Below are 22,962 nucleotides of genomic sequence, written 5' to 3' on the forward strand. Positions count from 1 at the left end.
TAATGCACAATGAAAAAACATGATTTTTGAAAATCAGTTTTTTGTAAATGACCTCTCCATATATATATAAAATCCTAACAAACTATAACAGTATCTCAATGATGCTAAAATAACACTGTTTCAACTATAATATTAATACAAGGAGTGATGCTACAGTAGATGCTAAACAAAAGCAGCAGAGATATATGGATATGTGTTGTGATCGAATCATGTTTGAGCTGAGAAACAGAAGGAAGAAAATAACTTCTGCAGAATATGCCAAGTCAAATGAAGCGGGCGCCATCTGTGATCTACAATCTTCCCCGACGCACACTGCTTTTAATGTGAGAGTGAGATATTTCTGCTGCCAGCGAGGGCTGTTGTGTGGTGAGTCAGGTCCTTCCTCTGATAAAGGAAGAAATTGTTCTGAGTTGGTGGAATTGCTGGGAAACGGCTCCCTTCTGATTACGGTTCATTTGTTCTGTCAGCATCTCCACCTGCAATGAAGCTTTCCGGCTTCTGGTCACTTCACTCGCCTTTTCCAGGTCAAGCGTGGGTCCTTTCAGAGCGAATCAAAGCTCCAGCGCCAATCAGCATCCTCCCCGGAGAGATCGCTCTCATCTGACCCATAATGCTCTCTGGTTTTCACTGAATGGAGCTCGTGTTTGGTTAAGTGCTGCTGGACAGTCATTCAAAGAGCTTTTGACTGATGAAAATGTGATAACGGATGAATGCTGAACCATATATTCAGTCATTATGCGAAGGGATTTAAGAAAGTCTTCAGTAAAGAACCAAACTAGGGCTGTAGGTTATTGGAAAAACTGTGATACTTTGTTTTGAAGTGCTAAGAAAAGGAAAAAATATATATACAGGAGTTTTCACCCAGTTATATTCTAGAATAATTAATAATTTTAGAGTTACTGGGGTGAATTTGTTGGAGTGATTCTGCATAGATAATAAAAATAATAAAATAAATAAATATAATTATAATAAAAACAATAAAAGTTGAACATTTACAGTAAATTTTAGATACATTTTTAATAATTGTAATAATTTTTTTAATCATTTTAAATAATAATAAATGCTGAATATAAATAATTTAGGTGCATTTTTAATTGAACAAATTTTCAAGAATTTAAAATAACAATACTAATAATAATAAATGCTGAAAATCTACATTTTAGATTTGCTTTTAATTTTATGATTTGTTATTTTTTTTATTTTAAATAAAATTAAGAATTAAATAAATTAAAGATTTAAAAAAAAAAAAAAATTTTTTGTACTAAGGTTTACATTTATCAATTTAGCAAACAAATTATATCTGTGCAACCCATGCACTTTTTCTTGCACGACTGCATTGAAACATCCAATCCTTGCACTGATACTTATTTTATTTCTGAGTGCATTCATGACTCACAACTCACAAGGCTGTTTCACATTTTCCCATTTTTCCAGCCCAAACAGGAAATAAACAACTTTCCCTGCAGCAAGAAAAAGCCGAAAGTCATTCTGTGATCGTTCAGAAGGAAACATCCAAACCTGAGTGAAAAGCAACAGCGCCGCATGAAAGACGCAATTATCTGCACACGGCTAAACGCTCCGGCTTCTCTAGAATATTCCACCAGCAATCCTGCTCTGAATATCCGAGGTGCTTATATAAACACATCCCACCTCTGTCAAAGACTCGCTTGAACTCTTCCAGGACTCTATGCTGAACAGTTCAGAAGTGGTCAAATTTAAGAGCACCTTCTGATCAGTGACCAAAATATACAATTATTAAAATTACTTAATTCTTTAAAAAAAATGCAGTCTTTTTAACTGAATCATTCAATCGATTCGCTCAAAGCAGCTGAGCTGAATCACTGTCACTGAATCACTGACTCGCCTGATTCGTTCAAAAAAGCAGATTCGCTCATTACGTTTTGCTCTTACATGCATCAGCTGTAACTTTGTTTGAAACTATTTTTGTTGCTGAAATTAGACAATATTGTGCCTAAAATATACATCACTTGCAGTGCAGATGCATTTGAAGTTGTAATGGCATTCATTTATTTTTATTTTATTTATGTTTTATTTCAAATGACACGAATGTGCAATATTTTAGTTCGATAATGGTTTTTTTTAATATATATTTTGTATTTTAAGGATTTTTTTGGTACTAAATTATAATTATGGAATAGCTATGATTGATTTATTACCTGGAAACCACTATTTAAACACAGACCTGAAAATTAATGTTACAACTTAAACTGTGGGTAAATCTTAAAATTGGTATATTTAAAAATAAAAGTTATAGTAGCTTATTATTATGAAGAATGCACAATATATATATATATATATATATATATATATATATATATTTTTTATTTTTTTATTTTTTTTGTATATGAAATATTTATTTTTCCAAACATATTTTACTTTAAAACTGTGAGATAACTGATGCTATAAATATAAACAAGTTTTGTTCCAAATTTGAGGCTGATATCATAAAAAAAATAGCTTTTAGTCAGATTTTGTATGGGCGCAGTACCAAACACCTCCACTAGTAATTTGCTAAGTGTCTTTTTTATAGTAATTTCATGGCTGTGATTTTTTGTGTGTGTGTGAGTGTGTGTTCACATAGCAAGTATCAAAACCTTTTTGTACCAGTTTCATACCATTCCGATGAAGCAAAAAAAGAAAATTACACATTTTCTTGTCAAAAGTGACCGAACAGCACAGAAGGTTAATTTGAATATCCTGATGAGCCCAAATACTTTTTCACAGTAATCTTCAGTAAAGCCTTGCCTTCTGAGGATGCAAGCGAGCTAAAGATAGCCTTAAGTTAACAGTGTTGGTTATAACAAGTGTTAAGATGATTAAAAGCACAGGAAAACACACAGCCAGAGGCGTTTATGTTAAACCTGCCTTCCAAATCTGTCCACAGATGGCTTAAGCTGCCCGGAGGAGGTTTGGCTTGTGGATTGCAGCCCACTCTACTCTCGCTGTCATTGCAAGGATTGACGCTTTGAAAAAAAAAAAAAAAGACCGGATGCTTTGAGAAAATCCTTTCCAGCCACCATCTATTAATCCTATTTAGCTCAAACTTTCTGGTGTTGTTAGTTTGTCTGACAGCCCACTCCTGATGTCCGAATCGATGTGACCTGTGTAGCTAAACAGGAATTAACAGGTGGCCGCTGAGCTAAATGTTTTCAACAAAGTCTGGCAGGTAGTTGAGGTGATTGAGTTACCTACACATCAGCTGCAGAGCAGTTTACTTTGCCTCTGCTCCGTAACAAATGTTAATCTCTAATTCAATTTCAAATTAATCAGCGGAGAGTGCCGCGCTCCGTGTGTGTGTGTGTGTGTGTGTGTGAGACGGATGAGCCGGTACCTCAGCAGCAGGTATTCCTTCTGGCGGGCGGCACTGGAGAAGCACTTCCTGTTCGAGCGACACTTCCTTTCCCAGAGGCTCCTGGTCGAATGTTTTCCTGAGATCTGTGAAAGAAACACAGATGAATGTTTTCAGCATGAATGCATGCGAGTGAACACATATTGAGTACTGGTCAAAAGTCTCTTTTTCTCACTAAGGCTGCTTTTATTTTAATAAAAAATACAGTAAAAAATTGTGTAATATTATTATAATTTAAAACATCTGTTTCTGTGTGAATCTGTGTTGAAGTGTAATTTATTTCTGTGATGCTCCGCTGTATTTTCAGCATCATTCCTCCAGTCTTCAGTGTCACATGATCTTCAGAAATCATGAAAATATGATGATTACTATTTCTGATTATTATCAATGTTGAACAGTTGTGCTGCACAATATTTTGTGGTGATATTCCATTAGAGACTTTTTCAAACTTTTGGTTGATACTGTAAATGCGCCTGCAACAGCTAATTGACAAAAATCAACAAAGATAAAAAAAATAATAATAATAATCATTTTATATAAAAGATACATTACATACATAAAAAGGAATTACAATAAAATAGAGCAAATACAATTTAGACTTTTAAAATCTGATTTAGTAAATTAAAATTGACAACATTTTTGTAATTGACCAAATTATTAGTAAGAGGAGTCAGTGTGTATTTAAAAAAAAAAATCCAAAATTATTTTATTACGTAATCCCTTTGTAAATTAGTACTTTCTTTCAATAATCTACACTGAAAAAAAAACTGGTGAAAAAAATATCACTTGGAAATTGCTAAAAGACAATTAACACATTTTAAATCAACATAACTCAAAAAATCTTTGCTTTTATTTACATTTATTTATTTTGTTTTTTACAGTGCAGTGACTCTCTCTTTCTCTCTCTCTCTTTATATATATATATATATATATATTACATTGCAGTAACTAAAATATTTTTATTTTATTTCTTTTAACTTCTTTTATGGACACAAATCAAACATTACTACAAATGAATAAAATAAACACATTTGGCATCAGTGCAGAAGCAGCAGCATCAGAGCATAAAAATAATACTCAAAGCATTAATGCTGTATAGATATGACTGCGTGTAAAGCCCAGCTACAGTACGGTTTCAGCGTGTGAACAGGAGACAGTGATGAGTGAATCTGCTCCCACATCATGAGATGTAATACTGAAGAGTGCTGCCCATCTTTCCTCTCAGCTTCTGCTGGAATACAGATGGAGTTCATTCAGCATTCACTTGAGCTCCTCACACACCTTCTGCTTTCCCGGGACACATCTGACTGCCAGCGTGGATAAAGCATGACTCGGGACGAGGAGCGTGTGGCAGCACATGCTGATGACCAGAGCTGTTCGCTGTTTCTGCTTCATGCTGAATATCGATGACAGTTTAACACTGACTTTACACTAGTCTCCATCGCACTGCTATTTTAGCTTTAATTATAGCTTTGGCTGATATTTTGAATTAGATTTTATTTTTACATTTTCTGATTTCATTTTAATGTTAGTTAAACATTTCATTATTTAGTTGTGTATTATGTATTTTTATAAAAAAATTTTTACATTATTATGCATTTTTTAATTGTTTTTCAGTTTTAGTTTTAGTTATTTTAGTAGCAAGATAAACTAAATGAAAATGAGAAATGTTGCCTCAGAAAATAGGTTTCAGTTTATATATATATATATATATATATTTTTTTTTTTATGGTTTTAGTTTTTATATATAAATTATAATTATAAAAATTCATATATGTGATATAATGTTTGTTGTTTAAAATATAAAATATTTACAATATTTTCAACAAAAGTTACAAATGTTTCTATAACCAAAAATGATTGAGACAAAGTGTGCTTGTCAAAATGTGCTTATTAACTTGTTGAATGAAAATGAAAGATCCCTCCATATTGACTCATATGTCTGACACTTATTGAGTTTCTTCGACTCAAACACATCTAGATGACTCTGTGATATCTCTGCTACCGAATGAGAGCAAGGCGGATCAGGCCGACTGACAGCGAGTGGCTGAATGTGCTGTCAATCAGAGAGAGGGGCGGGACTTTGATGCTGACAGTGATGGATGAGAGGGCCTCCTCCATCTCCTTCTCCCTCCGTCTCTGTCTGTCTCCTCTACAGCCATCCAGCTCCACAGACCACGACAGATACGGAGAGATCTAAAGAAGGAGAGGCCGCTGCGTGTGTTATGTTCTACTACTACTATGTTCTGCCTCATCCATCTGTGCTCTCAAAAGAGATAGACAACGTGCTACCTGAAGAGAAAATGACAATCAAGGAAATCCTTTTTAAGTGCCGTCAGTCACATCCACTATGTGGGTAACAGACGTGATACAAGTACAACGCCATACACTTGAATGAGAGGAATATCAAAAACTGGTACAACTTTTTTGAGTCTTTATTGTGATGTACTATAAAATTATACTGTTAATAGTTCTAAAATAGGATCTCTTTACTTTATACTAAGTATACTACATCTGGCCTGTTTTTATAAGATTATATTGTCCTCTCTACACACGTGAAACAGAGAATCTGCTTAAAATTGGATCGGAGGCACAGAATCAACGATCCAAACAAGCAGAAACAGGAGACGTGCGCTGATGATGAACGAACGTTTCATGCATATTTGATGGATGGATTATTATAAGTGTTATGAAACAGAGCCAGTGCTTGTTAACTCAGTGTTGTACACACACACGTTATTATTATTTTTTTTTTATTTAAGATTTTCTGTTTCAGTTTTAATTCAATATAACTTTGTTGTTTTGTTTTTGTGTCTATATGGTTATTAATTGTTCATTTCAGTTGTTATATATATATATATATATATATATATTTTTTTTTTTTTTTTTTTTTTTTTTTAATTTTTAAACCACTTTTCATTTTATTATTGTAGTTTATAAAATTAAACTAAATAAAAATGAGAAATCAGCTGAAATAAAATAAGTTTACTTTATTTTTTTAATGGTTTTAGTTAACTATAATAACCCTGTTGCTATGTACATTATGATGTGATATAAAAAAAAATAATCGTCATTTTTTCTCATGAAGACATTCAACAGCAATATGTCAAACAGCAGTTCTGTCAAATGACCTTTCTTTGGAATAATGAATAAATAATAACAACATAAGTGTATAAATGTTCTGATCTGAGGTCAGTAAGAGGACGCTGTAGGTCGGTGTGTCACTGAAGTGAAGAGTGTGCCAACAGCACACATATCATATCTGCAGCTATTAGAAGAAAATCACTGAAATCTACGTGTGGAATTTAACAGGCTGACTGATAATTAAAATATGATATATAATATATATAATAAATAATATGTAATATATAAAATAAGTCTAAGATTAATTTAAACAGATTTGAATGAAACTTCCTGTTATTTCTTCTTGCATGAAACACTGTGAATCTACTTATTTGAACTCATTAATAATATTCATGAAAATAAGTCAGATTATATTTGTTTAAAAAGTTAATTGTTCAGTGTTTTACTTGCATTAAACATTTTATTTCTATTTGAAGCTAAAGATTTTAAAGATGTAAAATGATGAAAATAGCCTTTTATTGTTAGTTGTATAAATATATATTTGTTTAATGCAAAAGCATGAAAAGGCCTATGATAATTTTTATGCCGATTTTACCGTGTTTCACATGTATTAAACAAGTTTTTATATTTTACTAGCTTTAGTGTTTAATGTCAAAATTTTGCTCAAAATGCAAGTAAACCTGGCTGTTTGCATGAAATAATGGGGGAAGAAATACCATTTCAAAAAGTAAAAACAGAATGCAGAATATCATCAGAAGGCTGAAAACAGATTTCTGAGTTCTGTGGCCCAGTGCTGTTTCCACCCCAATAAAAGTGAAATGAATATGCAGGAAATGGTTTTAGCACACAGAAACGAGTCGCATCAGAGCCCATTACAGTAATAACTGCGGCTGAGAGGCTGCTTAAAGCGTGAGTCAGTCGACATGCCGCACTGCGATTGGCAGTTTAAACAACTCACAACAATTACCAGGGTTTTCATTCCATTATAGGCCATCCCTCGAGGCCTGCGCCACACTCGCCCCGCTGCGGCCACAATTAATCGCTTGTGTTATGACACACGTGAGCTCGAACCGACGGCGACTGTAAATCCAGTCTGGAGCCAGACACTGCATTTCTGCCTTCTTTAGCACTAAATCCTGCAGCTCTCAACCTTTACACGATGAATTCAATGAAAACGACATTGGTTCTCATTGGCACTGCAATCGCATGTTCCTTTGACTCATTACATCCTGGCCAACGGCACAAGGAAAGTTTCCACCATCTGTATAGTTTCTGAGTTAAATCAAAGCTCTCCTCAGTATTAGTTTTTAGCAGGTATTCTCTGTATGCTGTTTGCCACATTAGCAGCGGTTGAACCGAGTGGCTCAATTTAAACACTATGGGGTTTTCGACAGAATGCATTCCATATTTTGTCCTGTTCCTGTGCCAAAAACCAGAGTGGTGAATAATGTACGGTAGAGCTGAACAGGGTGGAAATGAGCAAACACACACGTTGAATTTATTACCGCCTCTAATGGGCCAAATGCATTACAATGCCATTTGTGATATGTAGCACAACACAACCTTTCTGCCCATTATAAATTAATGCAAGGTTGGAGATGATAGATGCTTCGGTTCAGTCTCGAGACTTTCAGAAACACAGCACCAAGGTTGCGTTTATATGAAAAATACAGTGAAATATAATTATCTCAAAGTCTGCATCCAGATCAGTGTTCAAACCCACAGCACAGGCCTCAGTACACACTGAGACTGGAATAGCACACTACGCCTTTGATTGCTGCAGTATATATAGTATTTGTATACATGTACATTATGCAAATTTTCTATATGCATGAAATATCCAAGATGACCTATTAACGTGCATGCTGCATGGAATATGTTATATCCCATAACGCAATGCACTGCACTCAACCTCCATGCAGTCTAACCAAAGAAATGTCAACTGTGATTTTGAACATGTTTTATGATTTATTATTAGATCAGGCTGAAGCAGTAAATAAATATTTACACAAAATTAGACTATAAAATGCAACTATTTTATCTGGATGCTGAATTAAACATGCAATAGTATGTGACAATGACTGAAGCATTCATCAGGGAATAATGCATTTTTTGTTTGACTAAAAGAATAGTACAGTAAGCTAGTATTCCCTTCTGAACATGATGCATGAAGGATTGCAGTGATCAGAAATAAAATGCAGTTCCCTTTCGAGGGAACTTCGAATTGCATCCTCTAGGGGGCGCTTTGGGGAACACCTCGTCGTGACCCGTGTCTGAAGCATACATTGAAAAAACACCAACTTGTTGGCTGGCGACAGCCTCCGACGTGACTACCGGCGCGACTATAAATAAGCACCGGGAGAGCACGTCATTATCTTCTTTATCTTCACTGACTGTTTTGTTTGAAGCGTGCATCTGAAAGAACCGGTAAGGCAAACTTTCTCTGTTTATCATGGCGACAACTAGCAAGTGTTTAGATGATGTGTGCATCCGTGTCGACGTTATTTGACACCCGATGACACACGCGATCTTTGCGTCATTTGTTTGGGTGAAGAGCACACACGCGATGTCTTTGAGGAGGCAATCTGCATGCATTGTGAGCGTTTTTTTAATGGAAAAAGCTCCGCTCTCGTTCGTCTCTCTTCTGCTTCCCACGGTTCAGGATCTGTCCGCGCTGAGGCATGGAAGAAAATGAACTTGTGAGAATACAGGTGGATCTGTCTGAATGGTTTAAAGAGGGACTTTCCCTTTCGCACTCGTAAAAAAAAAAAAAAAGGGTGGCGGACGAGAGAGAGCTTCGGGAGGATGATGTTATATCTTTAACACTTTCTGATACTGAGGTTAGTGCTCTGCTGGGTTTTTAACCAGGAAAAGCAGGAGATATTTGAGGATGGTGAAGAAGCTGAGGCTGAGCCTTCTCAATTCTCCTGCCCTGCGTATGTAGAGCTGTTGGAGGTTATTGAGCGAAAATTACCTTTTGACCATAGCCCTCCAGCTCAGGTGAGCTTCATTTGTGCATGATCTCCATACAGAGATTAAAAAGAAATGAAAGATGCTGTTTTCTTCTCGCATCCATCGGTTTCGGCATGAAAGTAATCTGCCGACATCGAGGTGATGCGCGAAAGCGGCTAGGAGGGAATGCCCCCTGTAGAAAGAGCTAAAAATTTTATAAATACAATATGTGACAATTTTTTCTTTCTGCAGGGGAAACATCCTCTCTTAATCTCCCTCCTTGCCATCTAAACCCCTTCAGAAAATAATCTCGCTTAAATGGCAAGGCATACGCAGTAGCAGGTCAGGCTGTGGCTTTATTACACACAATGCTGGTAATTCAAGCATATCAGACTGATCTGCTAAGAGACCTGGATAGAGGCAGGGGCCTTTTTCTGATCAGGTAGCTGAGCTGCGCCGCACCATGGATCTCTCTCCGTGCTACCAAGCAGGCCGCCTCCGCCATGGGGAGGACTATGGCTGCCATGGTGGCAGTGGAGAGACATCTGTGGATGAACATGGCAGACATCGGGAGGAAAGAAAATGCTTTCTGCTCGATGCTCCGGTTTCGCCTTCTGAACTTTTCTGTATTTCCGTTGAGACAGCGATTTGAGAAGTTCAGGGAGACGAAGGCGCGCTCTGCTGCTTTCAGATCCTTCGTTTCACGAAGGTCCAGGTCTGAGCCTTAACAACATAGGGGTCCTGGCCTGTCTCGATCTGAGGATCAAAGATGGGCACAGAAGGCTAGTGTCGCAACTCGCACTCCTCCCTCACCTGCGGGCAGGGATTAGAGGAATCATGGGTCACGAGGAGGTAAGCAGAACCTAAGGGGTATGATCTAGACGAGGCAGCGTTCTCGTCCGAATCGGAGTGATACCGAGGTATCTACTTGTTCCCTTTGGGGATTTTTAACCCTGTGGAGTCTAACAGGTTATCAGGAGAAAATAGCCTCATAACGCGTATATGCGTTAATCGACTTCAGAGGGTTAACTTCTGCTTTTATTACTATTACTGCCCTTACTAATTCCCCTGTAACCACCAGCTCTCCACCTGATCGAGGTTAGGTGGAAACCTCTCGCATAACAGTCTCCTATGCTGGACCTATAATGTTTTTATGGTTCTATGTTCATAGCAACCACCTGACTGATGGTCCAGACTAAAAGGAGGCGCCCCTTGAGCGGGGCTCCGGCGCAGGAGGGTGGGTGAGTAAATGTAACCCTCTCTGTATATACTTATGTGTATTCAGGTTTCTGAGGGAGCCTCCATGATCATCAGGCCTGGCACAGCACTGCAGGGAATTTCATGGATGTTCGGCCAGGTCACCCCGAGGGGTCTCCTGGCCGTTTAGGGGTGCTGTCGCATCTAGCGGGAAGTGGAGGTGGCACTTACAGAAGTCTTCTTGTATATGCTGCCTCAGGTGATGCTCCCCTCGCCCGAGGTTTGTGAAATTGAGCTTGCCTCTCCCGTGAGATTCAGCACCTCTGCAATGCTTAGGAACCTTTAAGTACACACGCTAAGCTTTGTGTACTTTCTCAAAACCACATGGTGGTCAGTGTGCACCTGAACACTTTGCGCACTTTCTAAAAATCCACAAGTGGTAAGTTTGCGCTCCGCTTCGTTCCCTTTCTTGAGATGATTAGACCTTGGTTCCTTGGGCTCCATTCCATACCAAAAAAGGGTCGCCTATGAGCGCGCTACTGTCACACCGGAGTTCTCCTCTCGTATGAGACGGAGTTCTCGTTTTTTTCCCCAGAGAGCTCCAGTATTGTTTCCATAGATCGAGTTGATGACTCTCAATCATACTGTTTTGAGATACAACATTCCATCTATGATCTGCTCTATCGGAGTGCCACGAGAGCCCCTCCTTAGAACAGTATTTGAAAATCCATGCTATGGTAAGTGTGGACGTGAAGTCTTTCACTTTCTGAAATCCACACTGTGGTAAGTTCGCACACTAGTATTCTGCGTTCTTTCTAAAATCCTATATGGTGAGGGCTTAGCGCGGTTGCTTCGTGCCCTTTCTTGAGATGGAAAAAGCCCTGTTCATCTTGGGCGCCACTCCACCTATGTATCCTCGGATACCTATCTAAACAGGGTGTTGCTACTAGAGAACTGTTAAGACAGCTCTTTCAGCAAACTTATGCGTAAGCTAGCGGTAGCCCCTGTGTGACAGGCAAGACTTGGTAGAAATGCTAGGTTCTTAGCCGTATCCCTTTAAAGGAATCTTTCCTGATTCCAAGCCTTTAGCTCTACCCTGGGCAGAGGCCCTAACAATTAAGTTGGGTATGTAGCTTAGGCCTTTTGGCCATAAGGGGTACTGTCACAGACAGCCGTCTAAACGTCCCAGGGGCAACTCCCATGGAAATGGTAGAGTTGGTACTTAGTGTTGACCATGATTCTGGCCTGCACTCCCCTCAGCATGGCGGCGTGGGTATACTGTTCCCCAAAGCGCCCCCTAGAGGACGCAGTTCGAAGTTCCCTCAAAAGGGAACTGTCTCAGGTTATGTTTGTGACCATAGTTCCCTGAGTAGGGAACGAGAGACTGTGTCCTCTAGCTCCCTGCCATGCTTCGGACGCAAGCTTCAGACAAAGAAGATAATGACGTGCTCTCCCCGTGCTGATTTATAGTCGCGCCGGTAGTGACGTCGGAGGCTGTCACCAGCCAACAAGTTGGTGTTTTTTCAATGTATGCTTCAGACACGGGTCACGACGAGGTGTTCCCCAAAGCGCCCCCTAGAGGACGCAGTTCGAAGTTCCCTACTCAGGGAACTATGGTTACATACGTAACCTGAGACAGTTTAAAAATACTACTAATATATTTTTCAAACACAATAACCAGCATCTAGCTTTCATCTTAAAAATAATTCATAAATTTGCTTTTAAAAACAAATTGTGTTGAATCTTTTGGCAGTCTGATCAGGTAAAAGCCTGTAAAACAAAGGTAGCTAACACTTCCAGTTCATTCATCACACTGTAAATGGAAGGTTAAGTCAAGTGCTTTGCATTATGGGATACAGTATTCCACACAGTGTGCTCTGGTTGTATATTGTATTGCATTGGTATATAAGTATTGGATACATGCAACACACAGCAGCACTAGCATGAGTAGTACAGGAGTGTGTTATTGTGTGTGAGTCTGTGTTAAACAGTGTCTGCGTGTGGATCGAAGCTCGTCTTCTCATAACTCACACTGGAAGTGCTCGACGCGACACGCTCACAAATCACGCTCACCATTAAAACGCCAGCCTTCTACAGCTCCTGAACTTTATGGTGTTTCCATTGATCAGCGATCCACAACAACAAAACTGCTGCTTATTTATCGCTCCGGAGTGTTACTCAGGCCCTGATTAAAACATCTGTCACATACGGGATACTGAAAAAGGGCAAATGATCGCTGCTGTTTCAATTAGCCTCTGGAGAGAGAGAGAGAGAGAGAGAGAGAGAGAGAGAGAGAGAGACAGAGACAGAGAGAGGGAGAGACAGAGAGAGAGACCGAGAGAGAGAGAGAGAGAGAGATAGTGAGAGAGAGTGTGAGAGAGAGAGAGAGAGAGAGAGAGAGAGAGAGAGAGAGAGAGAGAGAGAGAGAGTCGGCGGTCAGCGGAGCAAAGCAAGGACATTTGAATAAAGACTCATTCAGATTTGAATCTACGGTTACGATCATTAGAACAGAACGTGATTCACAAGCAAAAGACTCTTATGAACAGATTCTTTAAATGAATCATTTGGTATTAGTTTGAATCAGTGTAATTCAAACCAATCAGCCTAGTGAGAAAATTAATGATTTACTAAAACTATATATATATATATATTTGGTTGTTTGTAGGGATGCACAAAGGATTTTTTGAGGCCATAAATACATATTCATAAAACCTACATTACATTTTTTTTTTAATCGAAAGATTAAATATTACATCTGTTTACTTGCATGTCATGTGATCTTTTAATGACATTAGAGACCTGTGAACATGCAAATGTGTTGAAATATATTTAAGCTTAAAGGGGTTTGCCTGATAAAAACTGATTCCCGATCTACTGAATCACATTCACACACCCTTCTAGCATCAGGCCATCCTTAAAAATATTTTGGTTTGCAGTAACAGTAATTTTTTTGGAAAAAAAGGGTCGGTAGGTCGGTCTATATTTTTTTTTTCAAGTTTCAACGTAAAAAAAAAATACATTTTTGTGATGTGATGACGTCGGTATGAATTTAAACAAATTAGCATATCGTGACATCACTGATTGCGTCTTCAACCCGTGCCTTCGGGCGCATCATTGCAAACCTCATTTTGATGCCGGCTATATAGACCACAAACAAATTTAAACCTTTGTCAAAAACATGTTTATTGCATGAATTTCAGGTGAGAAAAAAAAATGAGGTACTGTTTTACTTGCATCCACCGCTACGTATCAATGCAACCTACAAATGAGAGAACGTTTACTTTGCTTTCTTGGGTTGTCACTTTTGTGAAAAAAATCGATTGTAAAATCCCGTATGACTTTGAACAGTGACCGCGAACATTTAGTTTACTGCAGCCGCAGCCATCATTACCAAGCGCGAACCGTTGACTCTGACAGTGAGTGAGAGTCTGAGACGAAGCGAACGCACAGGACACAGTGTGACATCCGTGTGAATACAGATGATGTCACGTTTTTTTTATTAAAGAAGATAGCCTTCATCTGTATGTAGGCCAAGGCAATTTATATATTTACAATACTTACTTAAATATAATTAATAGTATTTTATTGCGTTTGTATTAGTTGTTTGAAGAGTAAAAAAATAATTGGTCGGTCTTAACGCAAATTTACAATCGGCAAGTCGGTCGGACTAAAAGCAAAAAAAAAAAAAACAATTGAGTCGGTGCTAAATTGACAGGGTCGGTCGGGTTACGGCAAACAAGAATATTTTTAAGGATGGCCTCACTGTACTGTCTGAGAGAAACAGTGAGACAGGCGACGTCAAGCCTGAATTCTGTCCTTGGATATAATCTTTTTAGGAAAAGGGTGGCGTCTGCATTAGGGACGACAGATGAACTGTTGGACGGCGTGAGATCAGCAGCTGCTTATAAACACCAGCGCCGTGATTGCTGCGATTAAGGATGCTGCTTTTGTTAGTAACACTAAATTAGGAAAACCACCACTAGAATGTCAAGGCAACACGTCAGCATTCGCTCCTCCACATGGTCTCGGCTCCTGTTTGTGTGTGTCAGGCGTGTGCTGTGGTGTGTTTGGACTCACAGGCGATCCGGACGTGGGCTTTGCGGCTCTTGGTGGTTCCCGCTGAGCTCCAGGCCACACACTGACACCAGAAATCCTCCAGACCGAAGATCTCCTCCACCTGCTGACGGGTGATCTCGATACTGGCCTCGCGCACCACCAGACCTGCACACACACACACACACACAGAAGAGCTGAGGATGTGCAGTCAAACAGCTCACACACACGTTTATCAAGTGTTTTCTGAAACCAGCTGGATGTTGTAAAGTACTTTCAGCTTCATCTACTTAAACAGAGAACGACTGGATCTCCAAGACTGCACGAGTCAGTAACAAAACTTATTTTGCAACTATGTAATGAAAAGCTTAGCGTTAGAGACTTAACCACACATTAAATTTAATTAAATGTTTGCATTAAGCAGACGCTTTTATCCAAAGCGACTTACAGTGCATCTGCTTTTATTTTTCAATTATAAAAATAAAAATATACATGTTAAAAATAATTATGAAAATTACATTTATTATTATATAAAATTATATAAAGTAATTTTTATAAAATAAGCAACTTTTTTTTTAAATATACAGAGTTTAGCACGTCAACAATCCATCCGATGTTATTCATCATTGATTTTACTACACATCTGCTTAAAATCATACATATACAATCATATTAAATTTAGACTAATACATGAAACTTCAGCTAAAAAAAAAAATATGTATATATAGATAAATATTGCATTAAATAGAATATTATTATAATAATATAAAATATTAGTAATATTTATTATTGTTATTAGTAAGTTTGTAATTATTTTTATAGTATTTATTATTGTTTTCCATTTTATATATGAACAATAATGACAAGATATAATAATTATTCTAAAAGAATAAGAAAAATCTAAACGGAGTTTAACATTCCAAAGTGCAGAATGTAACTCCCATGTCATTTTAAAGCAAAAAAAAAAAAAAAAAGGTTTCATAATCTCTCCATCACTTTCCATCTCGCCATCTCTCTGACTTTCCTTCAAGGCCATACAAGCTGTTGGTTATAATGTACAGCTCCATCTAGAAAACATCTGAAATCTCTAAACTTATGAGCTTATTTTGACCCTATGACATAAACACAGTGTTGATTTTACTTCACACGGCTCCTAAAAATCAGTGGTAAAATCATAGTAACGCATGGCTCATTTATTCAGCTCATAAAGATCAGCTGATGGATGCATGAGTCATATTCCTCTGCTGAAATCTATCATTCTGTATGCTTCACTTACATGTTGTGTGTTTTGTGGCAGTCACTCACACACACACACACACGACCCTGATGTAGAGATCCTCATGTGAGCGTGATCAAACACACACATGCGGGCCGGGACGGTTGTGTTGGGCGCAGATGGACTGCCAGGATGATTGAGCTGTTTGGACTCTTTCTAGCCACATTTGGAGTGTCACACCGGCTAAACTCTTCTGTTCATCTGGCCGCTGGACGCTAAACAAATGATCCCGTCCAAGGTAAAGCCTTCGGTGACGCCTCGTGAACGCCGTGTGTCTGTATTTTACTCCTCCAGCCATATATATCATCATTTATGGCAGGGACAGAGAGGCTTGGCTAATCCATGATGCACTGAATTTGTGCGGAGTGTGTGTGTGTGTGTGTCAGAGCACAATGAGCCCCAGCGGTGGTTTCTGGGCACATTCTGATTGGGTTGCACGGGCCGTAAAGCCACAGTAATCCTCTAATTCTAATGTGCTTCTTCTACATACTAATTGTTTGTTGCTTCATCTGCAGACATTTAAAAATCACACATGCACTTGACTCGCTCAAAGTTAAAACAGATGATGAAAATATTTTTTTTAGACATGCAAAATGAATATGGTTTAATTTAATTAGTGAGATTTATAATAATTTTATACGAAATGGGGAAATGCATTAATATACTTTTTCACTTTTTTATATTATATGCTCAATTGAGTCAAAGAAATGTTTTTTCCCCTTCGCTAGTTTATGTTACAAAATCCTGCAGCTTGAATAATTTAAAGTGTAAACCGTGTCTAAATTAGTATGAAATAATCAAATAAAATTTCTAAATATAAATAATAATAAAAAAAAATGAAAATATTGAAATATTAAAAAATATATAAAAACTACTACAAATGAAAAAAATAATTATTTTTATAAAAATAATATAGAATGTTTTTAGAATTATAAAAATATTATATAAAATATAAAAAAATAAATCCTTATATAAAAAAAATAAAACAAATAATTATGCTTTTTTTTATATAAGGAACAATTTATAATTCATACTGCAGGACATAAGTTCCATGTAATCATGGAATAATACCTTCTAAATTATATATTTAAAATAATTGAAATAACTTTAAAAATAAAAATTACTATGAAAAAATAGTTTAAAATAGATGTAGATAAACATATCACCATGCTGTTACAGTAAAATAAATGATTTAATAAAATATAAATAAATGTAACAATTATAAATTAAAAAATATATACAAAATTGTAAAATATAATTGCAAATAATTACTATTAAATAACATTTTTTTAATGTTTTAAAAAAAATAGGTGGCATTTATTATTTTACACTGAAAGACATAAGGGAAAAAAAGTGTTTTCATAATCTGTCAACTAATGAAAATAATAATAATAATAATTTGCTCCAACACTGAAATGACTTTCTTTTCTATCTGACCACCTCTCTGCTTTCTATCTCAGCCATAAAAGCTACTGTTTTCATGTGAACCATCAGTGAAATAACTATACAAGCATCCTCATTCTGGCATAAAACACTTACTTTTAATCTCAATATTTAATGCTCAATATTAAGGAAATAAGTCACATTCTGGAAGTCAAACTCTGTCTCTGTGTTCTGTTGTAAATCCTGAAGTGAAACACTACAGCAGTTATTGTACTGTACTGAAAGCGTTAGAAATGAGCACAAACAGGCCTGTATTCTCTCTCAGGCAAAGGAAGACTAATTTAGCCGCTTGTTAAGATTGAGAATCTAGTGCTGGCACTGAAATGACATTTCTAATGCGCTGAATAGAGCTCACATTTCTCACACATTCTTCCTGTCCTCCAAAGCCAGACCTGGCCTTATACTTACATCCAAACTGCATTATATTGGAAGCTACAACGCAGAAGGCGAGGAAATCATTCAACTCCTCACAAACTCCGAGTCAGGAAACGATCACATGACGAGAGAGATGTGGCAGAAGCCCATGGGAACGACTGCTCAGTGACCGGAGCACGATTGACTCGGTTTATGAGCCGCTATGAGCTTCAATAATTAAAGCCTGTGATGCAGGAGCTTCAGACAGAATGCATTAACTGTACACTTACAATAAGGTTTCTTTAGATAATGTAGTAACTTGACATGAACAAACAACCAACAATACATTTATTGCAGTGTTTATTAATCTTTGTTTGTTAATGTTAGTTAATGGAAATTTTTCTTGGTTTATGTTATGCTAACAAACACACCTTTTGATTTTAATAATGCATTAGTACATTTTGAAATTAACATGAACTAAGATTAGTAAATGTTGTAGAAATATATATTTAAATGTTTTTATGTACTCGAAGAAATCACAAAGTGAAATACTCTTTTTTTCTTTTCTAATATATATTATAAAAAATGTATTTTAAAATAGAAATTTAAATATACCAATCTTAAATATTAATTAAATAATAAAATTTTATCATTCATATACGTTAAATATTTATTAATTAATACAATTCAATAATTAATATCTGTGAAAAACGTTATTATAAATAATATGTAATTATAAATACAAATAAATATTGGTTTAAAAATAATAAATAATAAATCAGTTAAATTATAAATATAAAAATATTATATAAAACAATATTTTTTTATTTATGGATAATAAAATCATTTAAATACATAATAAATAAATTAAATAAAAATGCTACAATACTGAAAAAAAAATATATATATATACGTATATATATATACATACGTATATATATATATATATATATATATACATACGTATATATATATATATATATATATATATATATATATATATATATATATATATATATATATATATATATATATATATATATATATATATATATGAAATATAAAATGACATTTAAAATAAAGATGAAATTTATATATCAGCTATCAAACTGATTCTCAATCTTCACATAAAAAAGACTTAACATAAAAATTATTGGCCAGTAAACTGAAAACGGTGCCCTAGAAAACTGCAATAAATACTGACTTTATGAGCAGCAAATCAAGCGTCTGGCTGACCAATGACCTCACATCCTGTCATTACGCATCTGCTGACCGCTCTACGCTCTTATTATCAGAGAAATGATGATGAAGTAATTTTCCTGCCTGTCATATATAATGTCTGATCTTTTGTCTCCTCTGTTTGACAGATGCATTATTGATGAGCGGATCATGGATCTCCGAGGGCGTGGTCTCTCAGCTCTGGTGTGTGTTACATCACTGTAGCAGCATATCATTAACTCATTAACTGCTGTGTAAGGATCACTGGATGTTTACATGCAGCCACAGAGACATGACTCTGACGCTGATGACACACCATTTCATTTTGTATTGTATATCATATTGTATTTATTATTTATATAATAATTAATAGAAAATATTAATATATAAAACATTAATATTATATCATATTGAATTATTATTTAATTTTTTTACCTTTATTATATTAATTTATCATTAGATAGTTATTTCATGTATTACAAAATACATAAAAATATTAATACAAATATAATAATTATAATATATTCATGCTTATTTTATTTATTAAAATTAAAAATAAATAAGAAATTGTATTATATTTTTTTATTTTATTTTATTGCATATATATATATATATATATATATATATATATATATATATATATATATATATATACACAAACACACACACACACTGTATAAGTGGACAGCACTTGCTGGATGAGACTGATGCTATTGATAAAAGCCTGAAATCGAAGCGTTGCTATTTACTCCTGGTGGCCGTTTCATGTGGTAAGCGACATAATTAAACACGGCGGATGAAAAACACGCAGCTCGGAAGAAACAAATCGACTGCCATCTATCTTGTGTCACTCCTAAGTGCTATAGCTCAGGGCATCTGGACAGGCTGGATGAAAACCGTCCGACACCCATCCAAATCATTCAGCCGTCGCTATAAATAGCCGTGATCCCGAACAGCCCATCAGTAACGCGAGTTGTGAGGCGCGGATGAGTGCTTAAGAGACCGGATCAATAGGAGAACATTTGAGTAGGTGTTTCTCCTCAAAGCGACTCCATTGGCTTCCAGAGAAATCCATTTGCAGTGAGCTAATGATCTATAGCGCGGACTCCGCAGTAAGCTAACTCTTTCTTTATTTATTTTGGGGACAGCAGGCTGGAGCCGCGCGGCTGGCACTGATAACTGCCCGGCTCTGCTTCAGCTCGGCATAAAATGACTGTTAATCTGACCAAACACACAATGAAAACCAGAGAGAGACAGAGAGAGACAGAGAGAGAGAGAGAGAGAGAGAGAGAGAGAGAGAGAGAGAGAGAGAGCTAGTGAGCATCAGATCAAGTTTCCGTCAGCTCTTATAGCTATTGACCGGCTCGAGCAGCCTCTATCTGTGGTTGTTTTCTGTCCATCGAGAAGAGACTACAGTGTTCAGAATAACATGAGCAACATTCCTGCAGTTTATGACCATCTACTGAGCAGTTATGTCTCTGAAAATAGTTTTAAAAAACAGAGACTCATTTTAATCAAACTGGTAGATGTTTAAAGGTCCCATGACATGGATTATTTCCTTTTCTTTAAATGCTTTTTAATGTTTCCTTAGGTGTACTTATATTGTTAGTATGATTTTTACATTTAAAATTTAGAAATAAAAAGCATTTTTTATATCCTGATATTAGCCCTCTGGCTTGAATGCTCTGTTTGAAGGGGCGTGTCTGCTGTGAGACTCCGAGTAAACCACAACTGTTGTGATTGGCTGACATCTTTGCATTTGAAATGCGTATTACATGTGGACCCCTCTCAAATATATATATATATATATTTACTATTACAGCAGTCGAGATTAACGAATCGTGGATTTGTTGATTATATAATTATTTTTTCAATCTTTTCCCATCACATGAAAGGCTGCAGTGATGAGCAGCATTGAGTAAACAGAGTCTGTTTATCGCGTGAATGCAGTGATCTCGTCATTATTGCAACACGTTTTCTCTCACAAAATGCTTTCACCATGACTAACAGCAAACACATGAATACAGTAAGAGCTCCGTTGTGCAGCATAACAGCGTCATTCATTGTAACGGCAGTTTGGGCAAGTGTGCAGATAATATATACTCGCGATGTGTGACAGCTCCGAAAAAAAGGGAGCGTTCTTTGATCGCTCTCTGTAGTTAAATCACAATTTAAATAACAGATTTGTTTCATGCTACTAAGAAAAACAACGTGAAGTTGATCGTTGTCACTGGCTTGATTCACTGATGCATAAACAGTATTAAACGATTTAGAAAGAAAGTCTGTGTGAACTTGAATGATTAGCTACACATCAGAAATCACTGATCACAGATCAGGCATTAATGAACACTGTTACTCACTGTTTGTGCCGGTGCTGTCGATCCATATCATAAAAGTCTGTTTGTAACGCCTGTCCTGACATTGCGACTGAATTATATGTAAATATTTGGGCGGGCAAAGCAGAGAAAGGGGAGGTAACATTTCTCCTTGCAACGTCACAAAGAGGAGATTCCAGATCAGACCGGTTGAGCTTCCGTTTTCTCAAAGGCAGAGAAAGATAGCAAAATCTCGATTTACACCGATTCAAATTTTTAGAAACTTGGGGACCACATACATGCTAGGGGAAGTCATATTAATGTTAAAAAACCTCAGAAAGTGAAATTTTCATGTCATAGGCCCTTTAAGATGAAGGGAATCATTTCTGCATTTTTTTCTGAGAAACTAAACGATAGACACTTGAAATATTACATTTGTAAAATGTATTAGCATAAAATATAAAATAATTAAAGTATAAAAGTATATATATATATATATATATATATATATATATACACACACACATAACTTTTAATAATTATATTAAAGTAATTTAATATAATATCATAATTAATTATAATATATTCATGATTATTTTATTCATTCTTTATATTTTAACAATATTAAATAAATATTAAATAATATTACAATATTTTAATATGTATATTTTTATATTGTATTAATAATTAATCTTTATTTATATAGACAAATATATATTATATATATATATATTTTTTTTTTTTTGCAATTTAATATAATTTTAAATATTATGTACAAATACATTGTCATTTATTTTAGAAAACATTTATTTTAATATTTAATGAATATAAAAAAATATATATATATACAGTATATATATGAACAGTAATAGTATAAAATGAGAATAAAATTATATAAAATATTGTTATATATATATATATATATATATGGAGTGATTTAGTCTCAGATAAAGTCTCTGCGAGACACATTTCGTGCTCAGCACAAACTCCTCTGACATTCAGGGACTAGGGCTGATACTCAGCGTTAACCTCATCTTCGTCAACGTCACAGCTAAGAAAACCTTCGACAGGATGATTGAAATTCAGTTTGCCACGAGCTTTAAACTTAAACCCCAATACACAGATGAAGATTTTATTCAATTTCCATTCAGTTCAATCTGCATGTCTGTTCGATGCGTGTTATTGTGTGTGTGAAGTTTTAGCAGGTTCCTCAGTGAATCACAATGGTCAGTGTGTGAGAGAATCAAACACCCGAGGGTCTGGAGCCATTACAGACGACACGGCTGCTTTGATTGGCTGCATTCAGCTGCCAAAGAAGGGAAATTGAGTTGTCGCTGTGAGCACACAGGTACCAATCTCGCTCTCTGGTGTTCAGTGCCACGTCCCTATTGAACGGCTGGATATCAAATCCCCACGGACACACACACACACACACACCAGCATTGTCCAGCAACTCATTTTCAGCCCAACATCGCTCCCATCCTCTGCAGGATTCAATAAACAGAGACCGGCATCAGAGTCGAAGCACAATGGCTACGTCCACACAACAATTCAGACCAGCTAAAATCCAGCAACACAAACTAATGTGCCAAACTGTGTGATTAGACACAGCATCAGCTTAAAATCTAGAAACACTTGCTCTCGAAAATTTCAGGTTGTCTTTTGATTACGACGTGTTATATATATATATATGCAAAACT

The 22,962-nt window shown here is 36.1% G+C and overlaps 1 protein-coding gene across 1 annotated transcript in view; it reads right to left on the reverse strand.

Moving 5' to 3' along the window:
- Positions 1–22,962, reverse strand: part of LOC132132835 (netrin receptor UNC5C-like) — a 168,644-nt gene that overhangs the window by 46,749 nt on the left and 98,933 nt on the right. Inside the window, exons 3-4 of the mRNA XM_059545364.1 lie at positions 14,681–14,824; positions 3,353–3,456 (exon numbers count right to left, since the gene is read on the reverse strand). Of these exons, the coding sequence (XP_059401347.1) occupies positions 3,353–3,456; positions 14,681–14,824 (248 nt within the window). The remainder of the gene's footprint in view (positions 1–3,352; positions 3,457–14,680; positions 14,825–22,962) is intronic.

The sequence above is a fragment of the Carassius carassius genome, chromosome 49 (assembly GCF_963082965.1).
Source record: "Carassius carassius chromosome 49, fCarCar2.1, whole genome shotgun sequence".
In the NCBI taxonomy this organism is placed as follows: Eukaryota; Metazoa; Chordata; class Actinopteri; order Cypriniformes; family Cyprinidae; genus Carassius; species Carassius carassius.